This window comes from Myotis yumanensis, unplaced genomic scaffold, assembly GCF_028538775.1.
Source record: "Myotis yumanensis isolate MYYU_CA2020_CCGP unplaced genomic scaffold, mMyoYum1.0.hap1 SCAF_2, whole genome shotgun sequence".
Lineage (NCBI taxonomy): Eukaryota > Metazoa > Chordata > Mammalia > Chiroptera > Vespertilionidae > Myotis > Myotis yumanensis.
Genome location: NW_027223753.1, coordinates 215275705 through 215292609, shown reverse-complemented (window position 1 = coordinate 215292609; position 16905 = coordinate 215275705). Strand labels below are relative to the sequence as shown.

General features: G+C 57.6%; 1 protein-coding gene across 6 annotated transcripts in view; it reads left to right on the top strand.

The window, feature by feature from the left end:
- Positions 1-16905, top strand: part of ITSN1 (intersectin 1) — a 149288-nt gene that overhangs the window by 104868 nt on the left and 27515 nt on the right. For 3 of the 6 annotated variants that reach the window (XM_070407246.1, XM_070407247.1, XM_070407245.1), the window contains 5 exons: positions 3436-3602; positions 6327-6372; positions 8552-8673; positions 10508-10625; positions 12274-12465. In XM_070407246.1, the coding sequence (XP_070263347.1) occupies positions 3436-3602; positions 6327-6372; positions 8552-8673; positions 10508-10625; positions 12274-12465 (645 nt within the window). Of the gene's footprint in view, positions 1-3435; positions 3603-6326; positions 6373-8551; positions 8674-10507; positions 10626-12273; positions 12466-12781; positions 14207-16905 lie in introns of those variants that run through there. The other 3 variants (XM_070407249.1, XM_070407248.1, XM_070407250.1) reach the window with 2 other exon arrangements.

Sequence of the window (16905 nt, the reverse complement as noted above, 5' to 3'; positions counted from 1 at the left end):
CTGCAGCCAGTGTGCGAGACCAGCCTGGGTTTCCCTTCCAAACAGACGGCATTCGTTTGTGTTCAGTAGATTAGCCTCTAAGGTAAGTAGCTCTTTATGGAGACTTTCAAAATACTGTCAGATGCATTGATCATAAAACTGCATTTTCTCATCATGTTTGATTAGAGCCCTTTGGCTTTTGAAAGAGCCCATCAGCGTCCCGGAGGGTCGGGTTTCTGAGCACGTTGGCAGCTGATTGTAGACATGGCTGCTCTGGACGTGGACAGGAGGTTAAGTGGTAGCTCCCCATCCGCAAACTGTCCCAGCGACACCAGCATCACCTGTACTGTCCCAGGTGGAGCCAGAGTTCAGTTCCAGGTTCCATGGAAGTAACCACACCAGCTGATTTAGGCCTAAAGTTGCATTTTGCGTTTTATTACATAACAAGCGAGTGCTTTATTTCCTGGTCTTTGCTTCATGACATAACCCTAAGGATGCATGGGCCGCTCCTGACGCGGGTTTGAAAGTGAACGAAGCCCGCCTTACGCAGGCTCCCGCGGGAAAACCTCAGCCTGTCGGGCTCTAAGTGTCGGTGCTGCTGCGTTAGCCGGGCCCTCGTGGCCGCTCTGAGCAGCGTTGGTGGCTGCCCAATGTCTACCCAACTGCATAGGAAACGTCCTGGGCCCCTTGGACACATGAGAGGAGGACAGAATGTTTATGTAGCGTGTGTGCCATCAGGAGATGGTTGTGTTCCTGGGAGGCCTTGGCTTATGAAATACAGAATTATTGAAGCAGTTGTTTCCATGGAGACAGCAAGGATTAAGGTTAATGATACTTCAGACTCACAGTCACCAAGTGACTTTTTCAAGAGGAGTTTTAGAGGCACATTTCTTTAAATGTATAGGTTAGTTATAGAAGCTCGTCACTAAACACAGCAGCGCTTTAGTGCATCCTTTTTTTTTTTTTGCTGTTACCACCAGAACAATCAGCAGCACAGTTCTCTGTACCCACGCTCATCAGCCTAATGGTTTCTTTATCCACTGTTAGGAGAACGGGGCAAACAGCTCTTACACACTCCCCAAGTTCCGGGCGTGATGCCAGCTGAGTCTCACTGAGCGCCCTCCCCTGGTAACCTTATGTGTGGGTCTGGCCCCTTCCTCAGTGTGCAGCGGGAGGAGGAGATCGGCAGGGCTATGCGATCACAGGTGTGAGGGTTTGAGAATAAAGGTCAGTGACGTCTGCTGCTGCGGCCCCTTTGGCTGCTTTCCTGGTTGTTGCCGGAGCGCGCCCGCAGCTGCGGATGAGACATGCAGAGGCCTCAGTGAGCAGGTCACCGCCGAGCCCCACACATATGAGCGCGGGGTGACATTTGCTCCATCCGGGGGACACGATTTGCATTTCGAAACGCGTAGCACTGGGAGAGTGCTGGCATCTCGGGAGGGAGCACATTGGCTTCTGAGATTCTGAGAAGAGCTCTAACCAATACTAATGGGCTGCTTGTTATACTGCATTAAACATCGTCAAATCTAAATAGACCCTAAGCCAGATTAAATAGATCGCCAGTGTGGGTAGGTCTTAAAATAGTGGCCTGGGAACAGCCAGCACCCATGTTAAATGTCCAGAAGGGTCCGGGTGGGTGCCACTGTGTGTCCTCATGTCCCCGCAGGTCCCTGTGTGTGGAGGGCGAGGGCAGCCACGTGCTGCGGCCTCCTTCGGACCCTACACCCGCTGCTCGGCTGACTGCGGCCGGGGTCGTGCTGCCTGAAGTTTCTCAGGCACTTTGAGAGCTACTTCAAAATTTGGGTCCGTTTTGGAGAAAGTGCTTTTTAAGCGCAGGGACCACTGGGAAAGCATTGCTTGCCCCGTCACCATGCGGAGCTGCAGGACATGGGGTGGTTACCCTATCTTAGGCGGCCAGACATGAGCTAAGGCACAAGGAACAGAGCAAAGTGGAAAGGGAAGGTCAGAACAGAGACCAAAGAGGACTGTGCTAACGGGAAAAGAACGTCCTATTAAAGCTGCCGAACTTGGCTTCCTCCGTGGGACCATTTCTCCAGTTTGAACGATGGAGGTGGCACTGCCAGCACCAAAGGCTGAAGACAAGGCGCCCCCTGCTCTCCCGGCACATTCGGAGGCCTCGGGTGTGCCGTGGGCCCGCGGCCAGAGCCTGGAGGTGAAGCAGTCTGGAGCCTCCCACACGTGGAGCTGCCCACAGGAGCGCAGTGGGGCTCTGTGTCTGGTGGTGGCTTCAGCTCCACCAGCGCCTCCTGCCGAGGCCCCTCCCCGCCGGTCCCCTGCCTGCTGGTTAGCGCCAGGCTCGGCAATTAAGGCATCACCCGAAGTTCTAGCAAGGAACACACAGTGTCCATCATAAAAGTGTACTTTTGGGGTACAGTGTGATTTTTTTTTTATTGGTTAAAAATATATAACTGCTTAGGGTAAATGGAGCAAAGGTAGGAAAAAGTATTTTGCCCTGTACTTACTTTAGCGTCTAGAATTTGTGCCTGGTGGTCCTTCTTAGCATGTGACGTGGTGTCTAAGCTGTTCATAATTAAAAAGCAGAACTTCCTCCGCAATACACGCCCTTCCCGCTCAAGACAGTAGAGAACATTAGCTCTTATTCTTAAGACTAAATTACATGAATAATAAAGTGTAAGAAACTGATTTTTCTCTTCAATTGGTTCAAAAAGGCTTGATTATTTCTGGGATTGGCCACACCCTGCTTTTATCGTCACTGGGAAAAGCATTGCTTGCCGAGGACCTATCTTAGGTGGCCAGACATGAGCTGAGGCACAAGTAACTGAGCAAAATGGAAAGGGAAGGTCAGAACAGAGACCAAAGAGGACGATGCTCATGGGAAAGGACGTCCTTCCTAAAGCTGCCGGGCTTGGCTTCCTCGTGGGGAACCCTTCTACCGTGTGCACTTGAATGACAACTAGATGCCCATCTTTAATGAAATAATGTGTATTTTTTACTCTGTGCTCTAACAGCTTCCTGCCATTTGTGTGTATGGCACAGTAGGACAAAAATTTTCATTCAGGCCCCGAATAATGAAAAGCGTGCCTTATTTGATTTGCATGAAGGACATACTACTGAATCTAAAAGTTTACGAGAATTGTGACTGGGTCCCCTCAGCATGTGCTGGGCACACAGGAGCACAGGTCCAGTGCTCAGTAACTCAGAGAAAATGCAGCAGTGTTTCCACTCGGAAGAAGCCATGATGCCTCGTTGTAGCGCACGCTCGGCTGCTGGGGTTCTGTCCCTGCAGGGCCTGAATTTCCTGTGCAGCCGAGGTGTGTAGCCAGGGGCGCCTTGGAACTCGGTGTTTTATCTGTGACGAGCCTTTCTCTTGAATGCTCCCCTTCTAACCTCCTCGTTCATGAACTTTCTTTTGCCAAGCTGTCTGGGACTTCTGTAAACAAGCTCTCTCCGTCTCTCAATGTTTCTCTCCACCAGAGTTTATTGCCATGTACACTTACGAGAGCGCTGAGCAAGGCGATTTAACCTTCCAGCAAGGCGATGTGATTTTGGTTACCAAGAAAGATGGTGACTGGTGGACAGGAACAGTGGGCGACAAGTCCGGAGTCTTCCCTTCTAACTATGTGAGGCTTAAAGATGCAGAGGTAAACCCTGTTAACTGTTTCCTCCCTCTCTGTGCAGTATTCTCTCCGCAGGGGGGCTCGGACCTTGGCCGGTGGAACACTGGTTGGGTTTGGCTAAGCTCTGCAATGTGGCAGCTGAGACAGTGTGACCTGTCATGTTGAACTTGCCGTTTGGTGCTGCCCGGTAAGCGTTGGCTTCCCACCGGCGGAGAACGGCCCAGGCTGACGGGGGCTGCGTACCTGGCGCCCGCAGCAGCGGGGGTATGTGCGTCCCCGTTCCTGCGTGGACTCATGTTGGACTCAGAGTAACGCTCTTAATCAGGTCTTCACGCCACTGATTTGGGGCCCCAAAAAGGGGGCCCAGCAGCGTTTGGCCGTGGAAGGGAGGTGTCCGGGTGACCCTGCCCCGGGAGACAGGCCGTGGAGAGCTTCTAAGGCTGACATTTTTGCCGACACAGTAGGAAGACGCAAGATCCAAGAGATCGTCATGCTTTCGGCCTTAGTGTCTCTGTTGATGAGGGTCTGAGCTTATTTTCATGCTGTTATCAGTGGGAAGTGGCCCCCTTGTTGTTAAATGGGCTCTACAAGCTCTGACAGCTCAGTGGCGTAAACTGGTCTTGAGATGCTATGAGTTTAATGAAATGGGGGCGGGGAGGGGGCTCGCCGGGTTTGGGAGCCCACCTCGACCTCGTGGGGCACAGTTTCACGTTTGTGTAAGGGTTTCAGGGTGTCCATGCAATGGACAGCGTTGCTCATACACAGACCAGCAAGGACCGGCCGTCAGCTCAGCTACGCTCCCTCTCTCCTTGGGCTTCCTGTGCTTATGCAGGCGGAGGCCCATCGGCACCTAGAGGGCCCCCTCCCCAGCGATCAGCGTGGACACAGCTCTCTGTGATCTTCGAAGCTGGGGGTGGGGGTGGGGGTGAGAGGGGCCTCAGCCTCTGCAGCCCCGCTGCCCTGGGAGTGAGGCTGGGCCTGGTGACCGCTGCAGCCTCCACCCCTTCCCTCCGGCCCAGGAATAGCTTCCAGCTGTTCTAGGCCGGGTCTTCCTGACCGACCTTGCTCTCTGTGTTCCCTGCTGTGGTCTGAGAATCCTCAGGCGGGAAGGAAGCCCCCTCCCTGTGGGACAGCCCAGTGGCCCTGGATCCCCAGCGTCACGCAGATGATATTTGGGGGGCGGGGGTGTTTAGGGGCCCTAAACACTAAACTTGCTTTCTGTTACCTCTGTCACTTTTAAAGTGACTTCACCTTTTGGATTAGTTAAAGCAAAAGCCATTACTTATATTTGAATAAAGTAGTTTTCTGCAGAACACCACCTGAAGCCAGTCAGTAAAAAAATACACTGACATCTTTTAAAGAAAAGGTCAGTTGTAAGGTGCTTCTTAAATTATTAGTCCTGGGAGAGCGAGCCACGCCAAAGATTTGGGACCTTTAGCTCCATGACTTCACACTGAAAGACTCACCACGTCAGCTCGGCCCCCTCCGTGGACAGAGTTCAGCGGGTAAGGGAACGCCCTCCAGTTACAGGCCGGACTCACCCCGATTCCAGAGCCGCCGGGGCTGTGGGTGGGGCTGCTCTCCTGGGGCCTCATGCCTGGCAGCCGGGCAGAGCCTGGACAGGGAGCGGGAGCACATCGAGCCACTCGAGCCCCTGTGGGCGTGGCCCGTGGCGCTGTCCTCTCCACGGAAAGTCCGGGGGTTAGCGACAGGCCTGTCCTGGAAGGCGACTGGGCGTTCCCACCGTGTCCTTTCCTTGAATGCACAGCCTATACACCCAGCAAGGGAGCTGCTACATGTAACCTGTTAGTACAGAAAGCACCCTCGGAGCACAACTCTAACCAGCTTTCCCTGCAAAACGGCTGTTAGACCTCAACAGCCGAAGTGAAGGGACGGTGGCAGCTGTGTCCCTTGTAGGGAAGTTACAGATTTTTACTCACGGTGCCTCCTTACGTGTGCTGAACCTGGTGTTCTAACTGGAGTAAGTTACTGCGAGGAGAGGGGGAAGTCGGAGAGATGCAGAATAAAGCGCTGGGTACGGCCCCATGTGGCCAGGCCGGTGCCCCCCCAGGTCTCCGTGGGCAGCCCTGCTGGCTGGAAACGCCATGAGCGTCCATGAAGGAGCTCACCCGACTCTGGGACGCTTCATAGTTGGAAACACATGTTCTGCTCATGTGGGTGATGCGTCCAGTTCAGAGAGAAAGGAGAGTTTAAACGGTCAGAGGTTTAGGGGGAGAGGAGGTGGGGTGGGGGAGGGGTGTCTGACTTGGCTCTGTAGTTCTTTTATTTTTTAAAGGAAATGTAGCAAAATATTGCTATTGCCCTGTATTAAATCTGGGCGTTGGGCTCACGGATGTCTGTGCCCTTTAAGTGTGAGCTATTTCATAACTGACAGTGTGAACAGGAAGCATGAGACAGTGTGTAGGACGTGGGCCTGGTAGACGTGGCCGGGACAGAGGGGCCTGTGCCACCTGGGACCTGAGCCCTGGGGCCTGCAGGCCGCCTGTTCTGCTCTCTTCTCCAAGAAGAGAGTCAAGGCTGCGTGTTTGGGGTGCGTCCTCTGCCCCGTGTTCTCCCGTGTTTCCCCTCCTCCTCCCCGTCAGGAGACCCAGCGCCTCTGTTTCCGGGATGCGGGGGCCGGGGGGGGGGGTTCAGGCGCTCAGCGGGTCTGTGTCACCGTTAATCGTTTTTAAGTTGCATGACCGAAACTCTGCAATATGCAAATGAGACCTTTTGCTCTGTTTTAAGGGCGCTGGAACTGCTGGGAAAGCAGGGAGTTTAGGAAAAAAGCCTGGTAAGTTCCCCCCACACTTCCCTCTCGGGGCCGGGAATGTGCTGGGCAGCCGCTCCCAGGTTCTGGTTCTGGGGCCGGGAGCCCGCATGGCAGGCCCTCCTGGGAGCCTCCTCCCGCACCGGCTGTGAGATGGGCCGTGGCTCCACTTGCGGGGGCCGGGGACCCCACGGCTGTGCCGCGGGGCGCAAGGCAGCGGTGCCGCAGATGAGGGGGGGTCGCAGCTGTGAGCTGCGGGTTCCCCTCGCTGGGCTCAGGAAGCCGGGCCATAGTGGTGGCTCAGCAAAGGACACGGTGGTCAGTGCAGGTCCCAGGCGCAGGGCCGTGGGGGTGCTCCTCAGGTGCACGTCAGGCCCAGCTGTGGTCCTCCCTCCGCCTCAGTCAGTTCATCGAAACAGCTTCTACTCATGGAAGCGAGAGGGGAGGGAACAGGTGGGCAGCGTGTGGCTGTGTGCACGTCCTCCCGCCTCTCAGCCTGAGGAGGTCACAGGCTGAAGGGCCCCCCTGCCAGGGGGTGTCCCTGTGTGTGCTCAGCGGGGGCCTCCCCTGCCAGGAGAGGGGTTCAGGCTGCGTGGGGTCTCTCAGGCTCAGGTATGGGAGCCCAGGCACAGGTCTCTGCTTAGGGCAGCGGTTCTCAACCTGTGGGTCGCGACCCCTTTGGCGGTCGAACGACCCTTTCACCCGGGTCGCCTAAGACCATCCTGCATATCAGATACTTACATGACAATTCAGAACAGTAGCAACATGACAGTTATGAAGTAGCAACGAAAATGATTTTATGGTTGGGTCACAACATGAGGAGCTGTATTTAAAGGGCCAGGCGGTTGAGAACCACTGGCTGAGGGGAAGAGTCTGCTTCTGAGCTGTCCCTCCGCAGGGCCAGGTGGGCTTACCTCAGCCGGCTGCTCAGGCACACGGTGAGCGAGAGGCTGGGCAGCTGCTGGCCACGCAGGCCCGGGAGGCGCAGGAACATCTGAGGCCAATAGGTCACTGGCCTGGACTTGTCCAGACCGAGAACTTGGGATCTAGACCAGTCCTCGGGGTGCTCAGGCCTCGGGGCTCTGGTCACCAGGGCTAGGGTTGCTTGTGTGCCTCTAGAGCAGCGGCTCTCAACCTTTGGGTCACGACCCCTTTGGGGCTCGAATGACCCTTTCACAGGGGTCGCCTAAGAACATTGGAAAACACATATATAATTACATATTGTTTTTGTGATTAATCACTATGCTTTAATGATGTTCCATTTGTAACAATGAAATTGGGGGTCACCACAACATGAGGAACTGTATTAAAGGGTCGCAGCATTAGGAAGGTTGAGAACCTCTGCTCTAGAAGAAGAGGACATACTGTCTCGGGTGGGCTTCACCTCTTCTCCCTCCCTCCCTCCCTCCCCAAAGAGGATGGGGCGGGCGCGTGCGGAGGGGAGAGCAGTGCGTCCTGTCGCTTCTAGAAGTTCAGGATGCAGTCCCTGCGGATGTGCCAGAGAAGGGTCTTGCCCTCGCGCCAGACCTCCCAGCGCCGTGGCCTCCCAGTGCCGTGGCCTCCCAGCGCCGCGCTGCTGCTGGGCTTGTCCCCCTGACGTGCACAGTCAGGGAGAGGACTGTTTGCATTTTTCTGTGCTGGATTTTTTTTGCGTAAACTTCCCACCTTTACTCCAGGTTCGTCCTTCAACTCAAAACAAAAAGCAGTCAACTCGCATTGACACGATTCCTGCCGATACTCAGGGTCACTCTCACATGTGAGCCCCAGACACGGCCTGTGGGCGGGTGCGGCCCTGAGCTGCAGCCGAACTGGGCAGAGCCAGGCGCCAGCGGGCCCCGCAGGAGACAGGCTGCTCTCTCCGTGTCCCTTGGTCGCTTGCCTGTCCGTGAGTGGGCGGTGCTGAGTGCTGTGGGCAGAGGGCGGGCAGAGGGCACTTGGGACAGAGGAGGCCCAGCTGTTGAGGGAGGGGCTGGGACAGAAAGTGCTGGAATTGGGGGGGCAGCTTGTGGAAGGAAGCTGCGAAGTTCTGAGGTGACCGGGTCCTTCCACGTCAGCCTGGGATGGGCGATGGGTGCGCCTTCCCTTGGAAGAAGACAAGCCCCGAGGTTGGCTTTGATGGTGTGAACCTGTGAGCCGGGGTGGCTGTGTCTCCTTAGAATGTCCTCCTGACTGACCGTGCGCCGTGTCTCATCTTGTTTTCCAGAAATAGCCCAGGTCATTGCCTCCTACACGGCCACGGGTCCTGAGCAGCTCACCCTGGCCCCGGGCCAGCTGATTCTGATCCGAAAAAAGAACCCAGGTGGATGGTGGGAAGGAGAGCTGCAGGTGGGTGCCTGTCCTGTGGTGTGAACTCCTGTCCGGGTGGGACTACACAGTCACAAAGGGACGCTGTTTCGTCACAGAGTGACCCTGCGTTTGGGTAGCGGGAGATGCGCCGTAGTGTCGGAATCTGTTGGGTACCTGAGCTTCGGCCCGCCCGCAGCAGGATTCTTCTGAAGATGATACAAATGGTTTGGGTTCCTGACTCAGCTGGTGAGAGCTGGGCCAGAGAGTTAGCGAGAAGGTCCCCTGCAGGAGCTCTCCATCGGGCCGGAAGGTCCTGTGGCAGGTTCTGTGTGTCCAAAGCCACCTCTGCCTCATAGGACTTTTAGTTCCTGTGTGTGTGTGCGCGCGCATGTGTGTGTGCGTGCACATGTGTGTGAGTGTGGGCGCTTGTGTATGTGTGTGTGCATGCACACGTGTGTGAGTGTGGGCGCTTGTGTATGTGTGTGTGCGTGAGTGTATGTGTGTGTGCGTGCACATGTGTGTGAGTGTGGGCGCTTGTGTATGTGTGTGTGCGTGAGTGTGTGTGTGTGTGTGTGTGCACGCGCGCATGCATGTGAGTGGTTTTGGCCTCTGTTTCGGTCGATGCAGCATTTCTCCCGACCCGACTGTTCTCTTCCTTTCATAGACTAGTCAGGACTGCGAGCCTTGGCTCCTGCCATGACTCTAAGTCCTTCTGGGCCACACGCCTGTGAGCACTCGGTCCTGGATCTTGTGCTGAATTAGATCAGAGTGAAGGAGAGGCGTGACGGTGTACCTGGTTTCTTTCTTTTTTTTTTAAAATATATTTTCATTGATTTCAGAGAGGAAGGGAGAGGGAGGGGGAGAGATCGAAACATCAATGATGAGAGAGAATCATAGATTGACTGCCTCCTGCACGCCCCCCACTGGAGACTGAGCCCACAACCCGGGCATGTGCCCTTGGCTGGAATCGAACCTGGGACCTTTCAGTCCACAGGCCGATGCTCTACCCACTGAGCCAAACCGGCCAGGGTGAGGGCCGCTGGGTTCTGAGAACAGTGTCCGGTTTAGACTTGGGCTCTGTGTGTGCATGGGTCTTGCTTCTGCGGTTGTCTGTTCTCCACTAGAGGAGTGCAGACGTGCGTGTGAAGCTAGGCTCGCCGCCAGCTGGGACCTAGGGACTGCCACTCCGCTTCCCTGAGTCCCACTGTCCTGTGGATGGTGCAGATTCATGCACAGGAGGTGCCTGGCACAGGCCTCGCTCATGAAAAGCACCCAACACGCCACGCTATTATTGTTCCTAAAACCCGCACATCGTGTTGACATTAGCCGTAACCTTTCTGTTTCTACTTTTTTTTTTTTTTAAGTTTTTTGATTTTAGAGAGAGAGGACGGAAGAGAGAGAGGGGGAGAGAGAATCGTGGATTTGTTGGTCCATGCACTTGCTTACACACTCACTGGTTGGCTCGGGGCTGTGCCCTGACCGGAGATCGAACGTGCATCCTGTGTATCGGCCGATGCTCTAACCAGCGGAGCCACCCACCAGGGCTCAGGCCCAGTCTTGCCTCACCTGATGGCAGCAGCCGAGGCAGGCGCACGTGCGCAGTGTTCTGCCCGCACGCACACGGCTCTCTACTCTGCACTGTGGTCCCTGCGGCCCAGCCCTGCAGCAGCCTCGGGCCGCTCACCAGTGACTTGCTGCCGCGGCTGGATTTGGCCCCAGTGTCTTTGGTTTGCAGTGTGCGCCCAGGGGTTCCACCGTGTGCAGCTCGCCTTTCAGCTCCGCGTGCCTGTACGGGTGCCCAGTCACAGGGCAAACACGTCATGAAAGAACGTGAACCTCTTACACATTTTGACGCCACTTTTTTTTATTTTAGGCTCGTGGGAAAAAGCGCCAGATAGGCTGGTTTCCTGCGAATTATGTAAAACTTTTAAGCCCTGGGACAAGCAAGGTCACGCCCACGGAGCCGCCCAAGCCCCCGGCACTCCAGGCAGGTGAGCACTCTCCCGTCCCCACTACAGATCCCTGCGTCTCGCCGCCTTCCCACGCGGTCCCTGAGCAGGCGCAGGGCCATCAGCGGAGGCGCTCCTTGTCCTGCGATGCGGAGTATGTTTTCCTAAAGGACCGAGTGTCAAGCAGCTTCGCACTGCGCACAGCAGAGCCCTTGTCGGAACTCTCCCCGCCGCCGGCCTGAAGGCTGTGGCGTTAGAGCCAGCTGTGCCCTTGATCCCCTCCAGCTGTTTAAGCAGGTTGGGCCCGGGGGTGAGGGATGGAGAGAACTTGTGAATACAGATGGCTGGGGCCTGGCGAGGAGGGGTGCTGGAGCTGGAGGCCAGGCCTGCTGGCGGTAGGGTGCTGTCACCGAGACCTTTCCTGTGGGTGGGGGCGGGGTGGCTTGGCTCCCTGAAAGGACCAGGGACAGGCTCCGCAGCTGGGCGGCCGGCTGTTTCCTGATTGAAGAGATCGGATTAGATGCTGCAGTGGCATCGGAGCCGGGTGAGGCGAGGGGAGCGGCGTCTACGTTAGGGCTCTAAGCCCCAGTGGTGGGAGAGGCAGGCTCCGCTCCGGCACCGTGGCTGCGTGGCTGCGTGGCTGCGTGGCCAGGGGAACGCGATGGAGACGGGCCGGCCGTGGCCAGCACTCAGGGTTGGCAGGCGCTGTGACCGACTCCGGCCCCGGCTGGGCCTCCTGGCTGCGGCTCTGTGTGGGCAGGGGGGTGCGGTGCCAGCTGGTCCCCCCCACCCCCACCCCGCGGGAGGCCTGGCCGTGTCCCCTGCATCAGGTGGGTTGAAACCTCAGAACTAATTTGCTGATGCAATTGAATTGGCTGGAGAGTTTGAAAAACCTTAACCCACATGCAAGTTGGTTACGAAAGATCAGTTGGGCTCCAGCCCAACTCTGCAGACTTCCCTGTAGGGTCCACATGCAGAGAATGAAAGCAGTTTATCCTCTAGGCAGTGGTTCTCAACCTTCTGGCCCTTTAAATACAGTTCCTCATGTTGTGACCCAACCATAACATTATTTTCGTTGCTACTTCATAACTAATGTTGCTACTGTTATGAATCGTAATGTAAATATCTGATATGCAGGATGGTCTTAGGCGACCCCTGTGAAAGGGTCGTTCGACCGCCAAAGGGGTCGCGACCCACAGGTTGAGAACCACTGCTCTAGGGAATGAGGCACGAAACGTTCTAGAATGCAGACATTTCTCTTTCACACAGAATTTTGAGGTGCAAAGGTACAGAGAATAAAACAGTAGACTTTTTCACTAAGGTTTGGCCTTTTTGGAGGTCACATGGTCATGACCTTCCACCTCAGCAGCAAACAGCCCACAGAGAGCCCTGTGGGAAGCCCTGGCCAGCCGGGCCCGTGGCCGGCTCGGAGGCTGTGTCTGAAGGGTCCCACTGCTCGGGGCCATCCACGCACGCCTCCCACTGTCACTGCGTTTTGTGCTGACAAGTGAACGTGACAAGAGGAAGATGTTAGAAAAACGGAAGCATCATGTGAAATGGTGCCGATGTCTGGGTTTTGGGTCCTTAGTCTTGCTCTGTCGCTCACACCCTACGAAGCCCATCCTCTGGGGAACGGGCAGGCTACCCGGTGCTGAGCCGTGCCGAGCGCTCACGCCCGCCCTCCCCGCAGTGTGCCAGGTGATCGGGATGTACGACTACACCGCGCAGAACGACGACGAGCTGGCCTTCAGCAAGGGCCAGATCATCAACGTGCTCAGCAAGGAGGACCCCGACTGGTGGAAGGGCGAGGTCGGCGGGCACGTGGGGCTCTTCCCGTCCAACTACGTGAAGCTGACCACGGACACGGACCCGAGCCAGCAATGTAAGTGCGGGGCCAGGCCCCTCCTCGCGCCTCGCGGTCAAACATGCAGCATTGCTCTGATCCCGCCGAGCCGCGCAGAGCGCAGGCGAGACCCCCCCTCCGCAGTCTCTTTGAAGACCTTCGGTCGTGCAGACCTACCTTGTGGGGTTGCTTTTATTTTTGATTCCTTCCGTAGCATGTCCCGTCCCTCCCCGCCCCCTCTTCCTTTTTTTAAATCATTTGGCACCATGCTGTGTACATGCCTGACTCATTCTCCTGGCTTGAATTTTGCTCATTGTTTTGTTTTGCTTATGTGTTGTTTTCCTCCTTTTTCTAGGAATCATATGTTGTCCATCCCCCCCTCAGGCTTGAAAGTCCTCAAAGAGACCCACTATCCCATATCACTGCCCAGAGGGATGATGGGAGATGCAGCCTTGATCATGTGACTTCCAGCATGATCACCTACTGCCTTCTGAGTAGAAGAACTCACTGCAGAGCAGTTTACCTCATTTGACCTTAGTTGCATGTGATGGCAACGTGGAGTTACTACTTGCAGAGATAGAAGCAAAAATTACAAACACACAGGGTAGTGGGTCCTTTTGTGGCTTTCCTAGTGACTCAGATCGACTGCCCCCACCTTTGCACAGGTGCTTTCAATAGTTTTAAAATTATTTTTAAATATATATTTTAGCCTTTTAATAAAATAAATAAAGAAATTACTCCTTTGCTATTTTGGTTTTGCAAAAAGACCCACTATCAAGGAATGCTGCATGTGCTGTTAAAAATGTTCCAGATGTCCGTGAATCTGAGACTCGCCCAGTGTGACCAGCTCCACGGGGCGGGCGGGGTCCCTGCGGGAGAAGCACAGAGGGGGTCAGTGTGTCTCAGAGACGCGTGGAACCAGCGATTAAACAGAAGTGTTGTGCTTGTCTGTGTGTTCCAGATGTATCTTGTGAGCATGTAACAACATCCTGTACATAAGGACGTGGTTCCTTCCATGGCTAACGTGATTCCCTTGTACGATGCGCTAGTCCAATGGCATTGGTTTTATTTTGCACAGTGACCTTGTAGCCACATGAGAAGCACCTGGGCTTTTGTTCGGTCTCAGATTTACCAGTTGAGTTGGTGTTTTCTGTTTTGGGTTTTAAACTTTGCGTGTTTTCCTACCATAATCAGTAGACAATGTCACCGAGGTTGTCACGAGCAACAGTATATACACAATCTCTTCGTGTCTGTTACATGGCGTTTTCTCCCAGTTACTTTTCATGGAATGACTTACTTTGAACAAGTAATTTTCTTGACAAGAAAGAATGTATAGACGTCTCCCTGCAATTAATTTCCAATGTTTACATTTTTTAACTAGACTGTGGATTTCTACAGCGTAGAGGACGGGCGCACGGTCCGCGCCTGTGGTAGGTGTAGCTGAAGCCCTGTGTGTCTCTAAACACTAGTGGGAAGCTCTCCGTAAGTGCCCGTTGCCGACAGCCCGCAGCACGGGCGGGGAGCCCAAGCACAATCTAGCAGTTCTAGCAGCGACTTTTTAACCGTAGCGACCTGTTTGTGTGTCTCCCTTGGAGACTGTGCTGGCTGCGCAGAGCCCTCCCTCGCTCGCGTGGCTCCTCCGCGCTCCCCTGCGCTTCAGTATTTCCATGGATACGAATGTAAAATATATAAATATATAAGCCTGCGGCTTTAACAACTGTAACTCAACTTTGGAATAGTTACGTGTATAGATAATTAAATTCTTCCTATGAAAGCTGAACGGCTGTCTCTGTGTTCTTGCTGGGACCTGGCGGTGTGAGGAGCCACACAGACGGCCAGCAGGTGGCGCTGCCCACGTGTGGGTGAGGCCCGGGCCCCTGAAGCACAGACTTCACACCCTCCCTGCGCCCTCCAGCGGCCTCCCTCTCTCCTGTACGCCCCTCCCTGGTCCGTTTGCAAACTGCGGCCTCTCCCGGTCCTGGCCTTGAACAGAACCGCCTCCCAGCTAGCGGTTCACTAGCTCATGGGCTGTAGCTACGTTATTGCTCCATTGACGGCGTGTGAGTGGACTCAGGGTTCAAAACATTTCTCCCCAAGATGGATTATAATAGGGGTCTGTTAACATCCAGAAAGTATGTGGGTGAAGATGGGATGCTCACCCCTCCACACCGGCCACCTTCCGTCCGCCTCGCACACTCGTCGCCTGGGCAGAGGTACCCGAGTGCCCGCACGGAACTGCCAGTGCCCACGCACCCGACTGTTCAGACCCCCGCCTGCGGGTCCTCCCCAGCCGCGCGGGAAAGCGATTTCCTTCAGAACAGCGAACATTTGGGGGATCCACAGGTGCGGGCGCCCCGCCGGGTTCTGGGGGCAGTGTGTGTGGGCGATCAGGAGCCTAGTCCTTAGAGAATCGGGAGGCCAGGCGGCGTGGAGGGGCCATGGGGGGGTGGGGGCGGGGAGGGGAGGGGGGTGTCGGCGACACAGAACCTTCCAGGAGGAGGGCCTGAAGCTGAGCCCTGCAGGATCCCAGGAGGCCGGGGAGGGCAAGGAAGGCGCTTCTGAGGGGAGGTGCCTTCAAAGGCCCAGGGTGGGCAGCGAGCTCGGTCTCAGTCCCCCTCCTGAGGAGCACACTGCCTGCCTTCCCCCGCGTGAGCCGGGGTTCCTCCAGCCCCGGGTTGGGCAGGATGGCAGTGCTCCCTGAATCCGGGCATCCCTTCTCATACACCCTCTCGGGAGACCGCCCTGGGCCGTCCTCGGGGCTCGGGACGCGGACACAGGCTCCCCGGGAAACCGCTCTCTTCCCTCAGCGTCCGCTTGCACAGCGAGTGTCCACTGTAGCCCAGGCCTCTGACCGGACAGTAAGCTGCAGGCATCGGCCGGGGAGAGGCCGGGGTGCAGCCAACCCGCCCCTGTCCACCCCCACCCTCCCCCTCCCACTGCTCAGGACAGTCCCCTCCCCAAAACTCCAGCCCAGATGCCCCAGCGTCTAGTTTGTGAGAAATGAGAACCAGCTATAAAGTCCTGCTTGGGCCCCATGTTTTGTGTCCACAGGTCGAGTGAGGAAGGGACAGGCGGGCAGTGACCTCAGGCGCCAGGGCCTGGTCTGCAGCTCTGACTGGTTGCCTGGGGTCCGGGCGCTGTGTGGGGGGGCAGTGGCTCCACATCTGCCGCTGGAGCCGGGGTGTCGCGAGCCCGAGAGGAAGCGTCTCTCCCTGTGGCTCAGGTGGACGGACTCCTGGGTGTTGCCCCTCCTAGACCAGGTGGCAGAGGCACAAACGGGGCCCTGCTGCCCCTCCCCTCTGCCCCTGTCACTCCCACACCCTTCCCCCCACTCCAGGCCCCGCCCACAGGAAAGCAGCGGGGAGGGGTCCGTGGAGGGCAGGTCCGTGGAGGTGCCCCGCAGATTAAAGGGCGATTGAGGCCTTGGGAAGAGGGGGCACCAGCCTGCACCGTGGAGCTGAGAACTCGGAGGGTCCAGGAGCCAGGGAGGTTCTCAGGCGGCCCCCACTCCCGCCAGACCTCCTCCCGTTCCGGCTGTGCTGGGCCTCTCAGCCGCCCATCGCAGAACCAGCGCTGCAGCCCTCGTGGGGCCCCTCCTCTGCCACCGGGGTCAGACTACAGGTGCGCAAGTCAGGGCCTCCTCACCGCTTCCCGCACCCCTGCGCACAGAGACCCGGCCTCACCCCCAGGCCCGGCCTCACCCCCAGGCCCGGCCTCGCCCCCAGGCCCGGCCTCACCCGCAGGCCCGGCCTCACCCGCAGGCCCGGCCTCACCCCCAGGCCCGGCCTCACCCGCAGGCCCGGCCTCACCCGCAGGCCCGGCCTCACCCCCAGGCCCGGCCTCACTCCCAGGCCCGGCCTCGCCCCCAGGCCCGGCCTCGCCCGCAGACCCGGCCTCGCCCGCAGGCCCGGCCTCGCCCGCAGACCCGGCCTCGCCCCCAGGCCCGGCCTCGCCCGCAGACCCGGCCTCGCCCGCAGACCCGGCCTCACCCGCAGAACCGGCCTCACCCCCGGACCCGGCCTCACCCCCGGGCCCGGCCTCACCCGCAGACCCGGCCTCACCCGCAGGCCCGGCCTCACCCACAGACCCGGCCTCACCGGCAGGCCCGGCCTCACCCCCAGACCCGGCCTCACCCCCAGACCCGGCCTCACCCCCAGGCCCGGCCTCACCCGCAGAACCGGCCTCACCCGCAGACCCGGCCTCACCCGCAGGCCCGGCCTCACCCGCAGACCCGGCCTCACCCGCAGGCCCGGCCTCACCCGCAGGCCCGGCCTCACCGGCAGGCCCGGCCTCACCCGCAGGCCCGGCCTCACCCGCAGACCTGGCCTCACCCACAGACCCGGCCTCACCCCCAGGCCCGGCCTCACCGGCAGGCCCGGCCTCACCCACAGACCCGGCCTCACCCACAGACCCGGCCTCACCGGCAGGCCCGCGCGATGGGAGAGCTGCCGGTGGGATGTGCCGCCCCGAGCTCCTGGG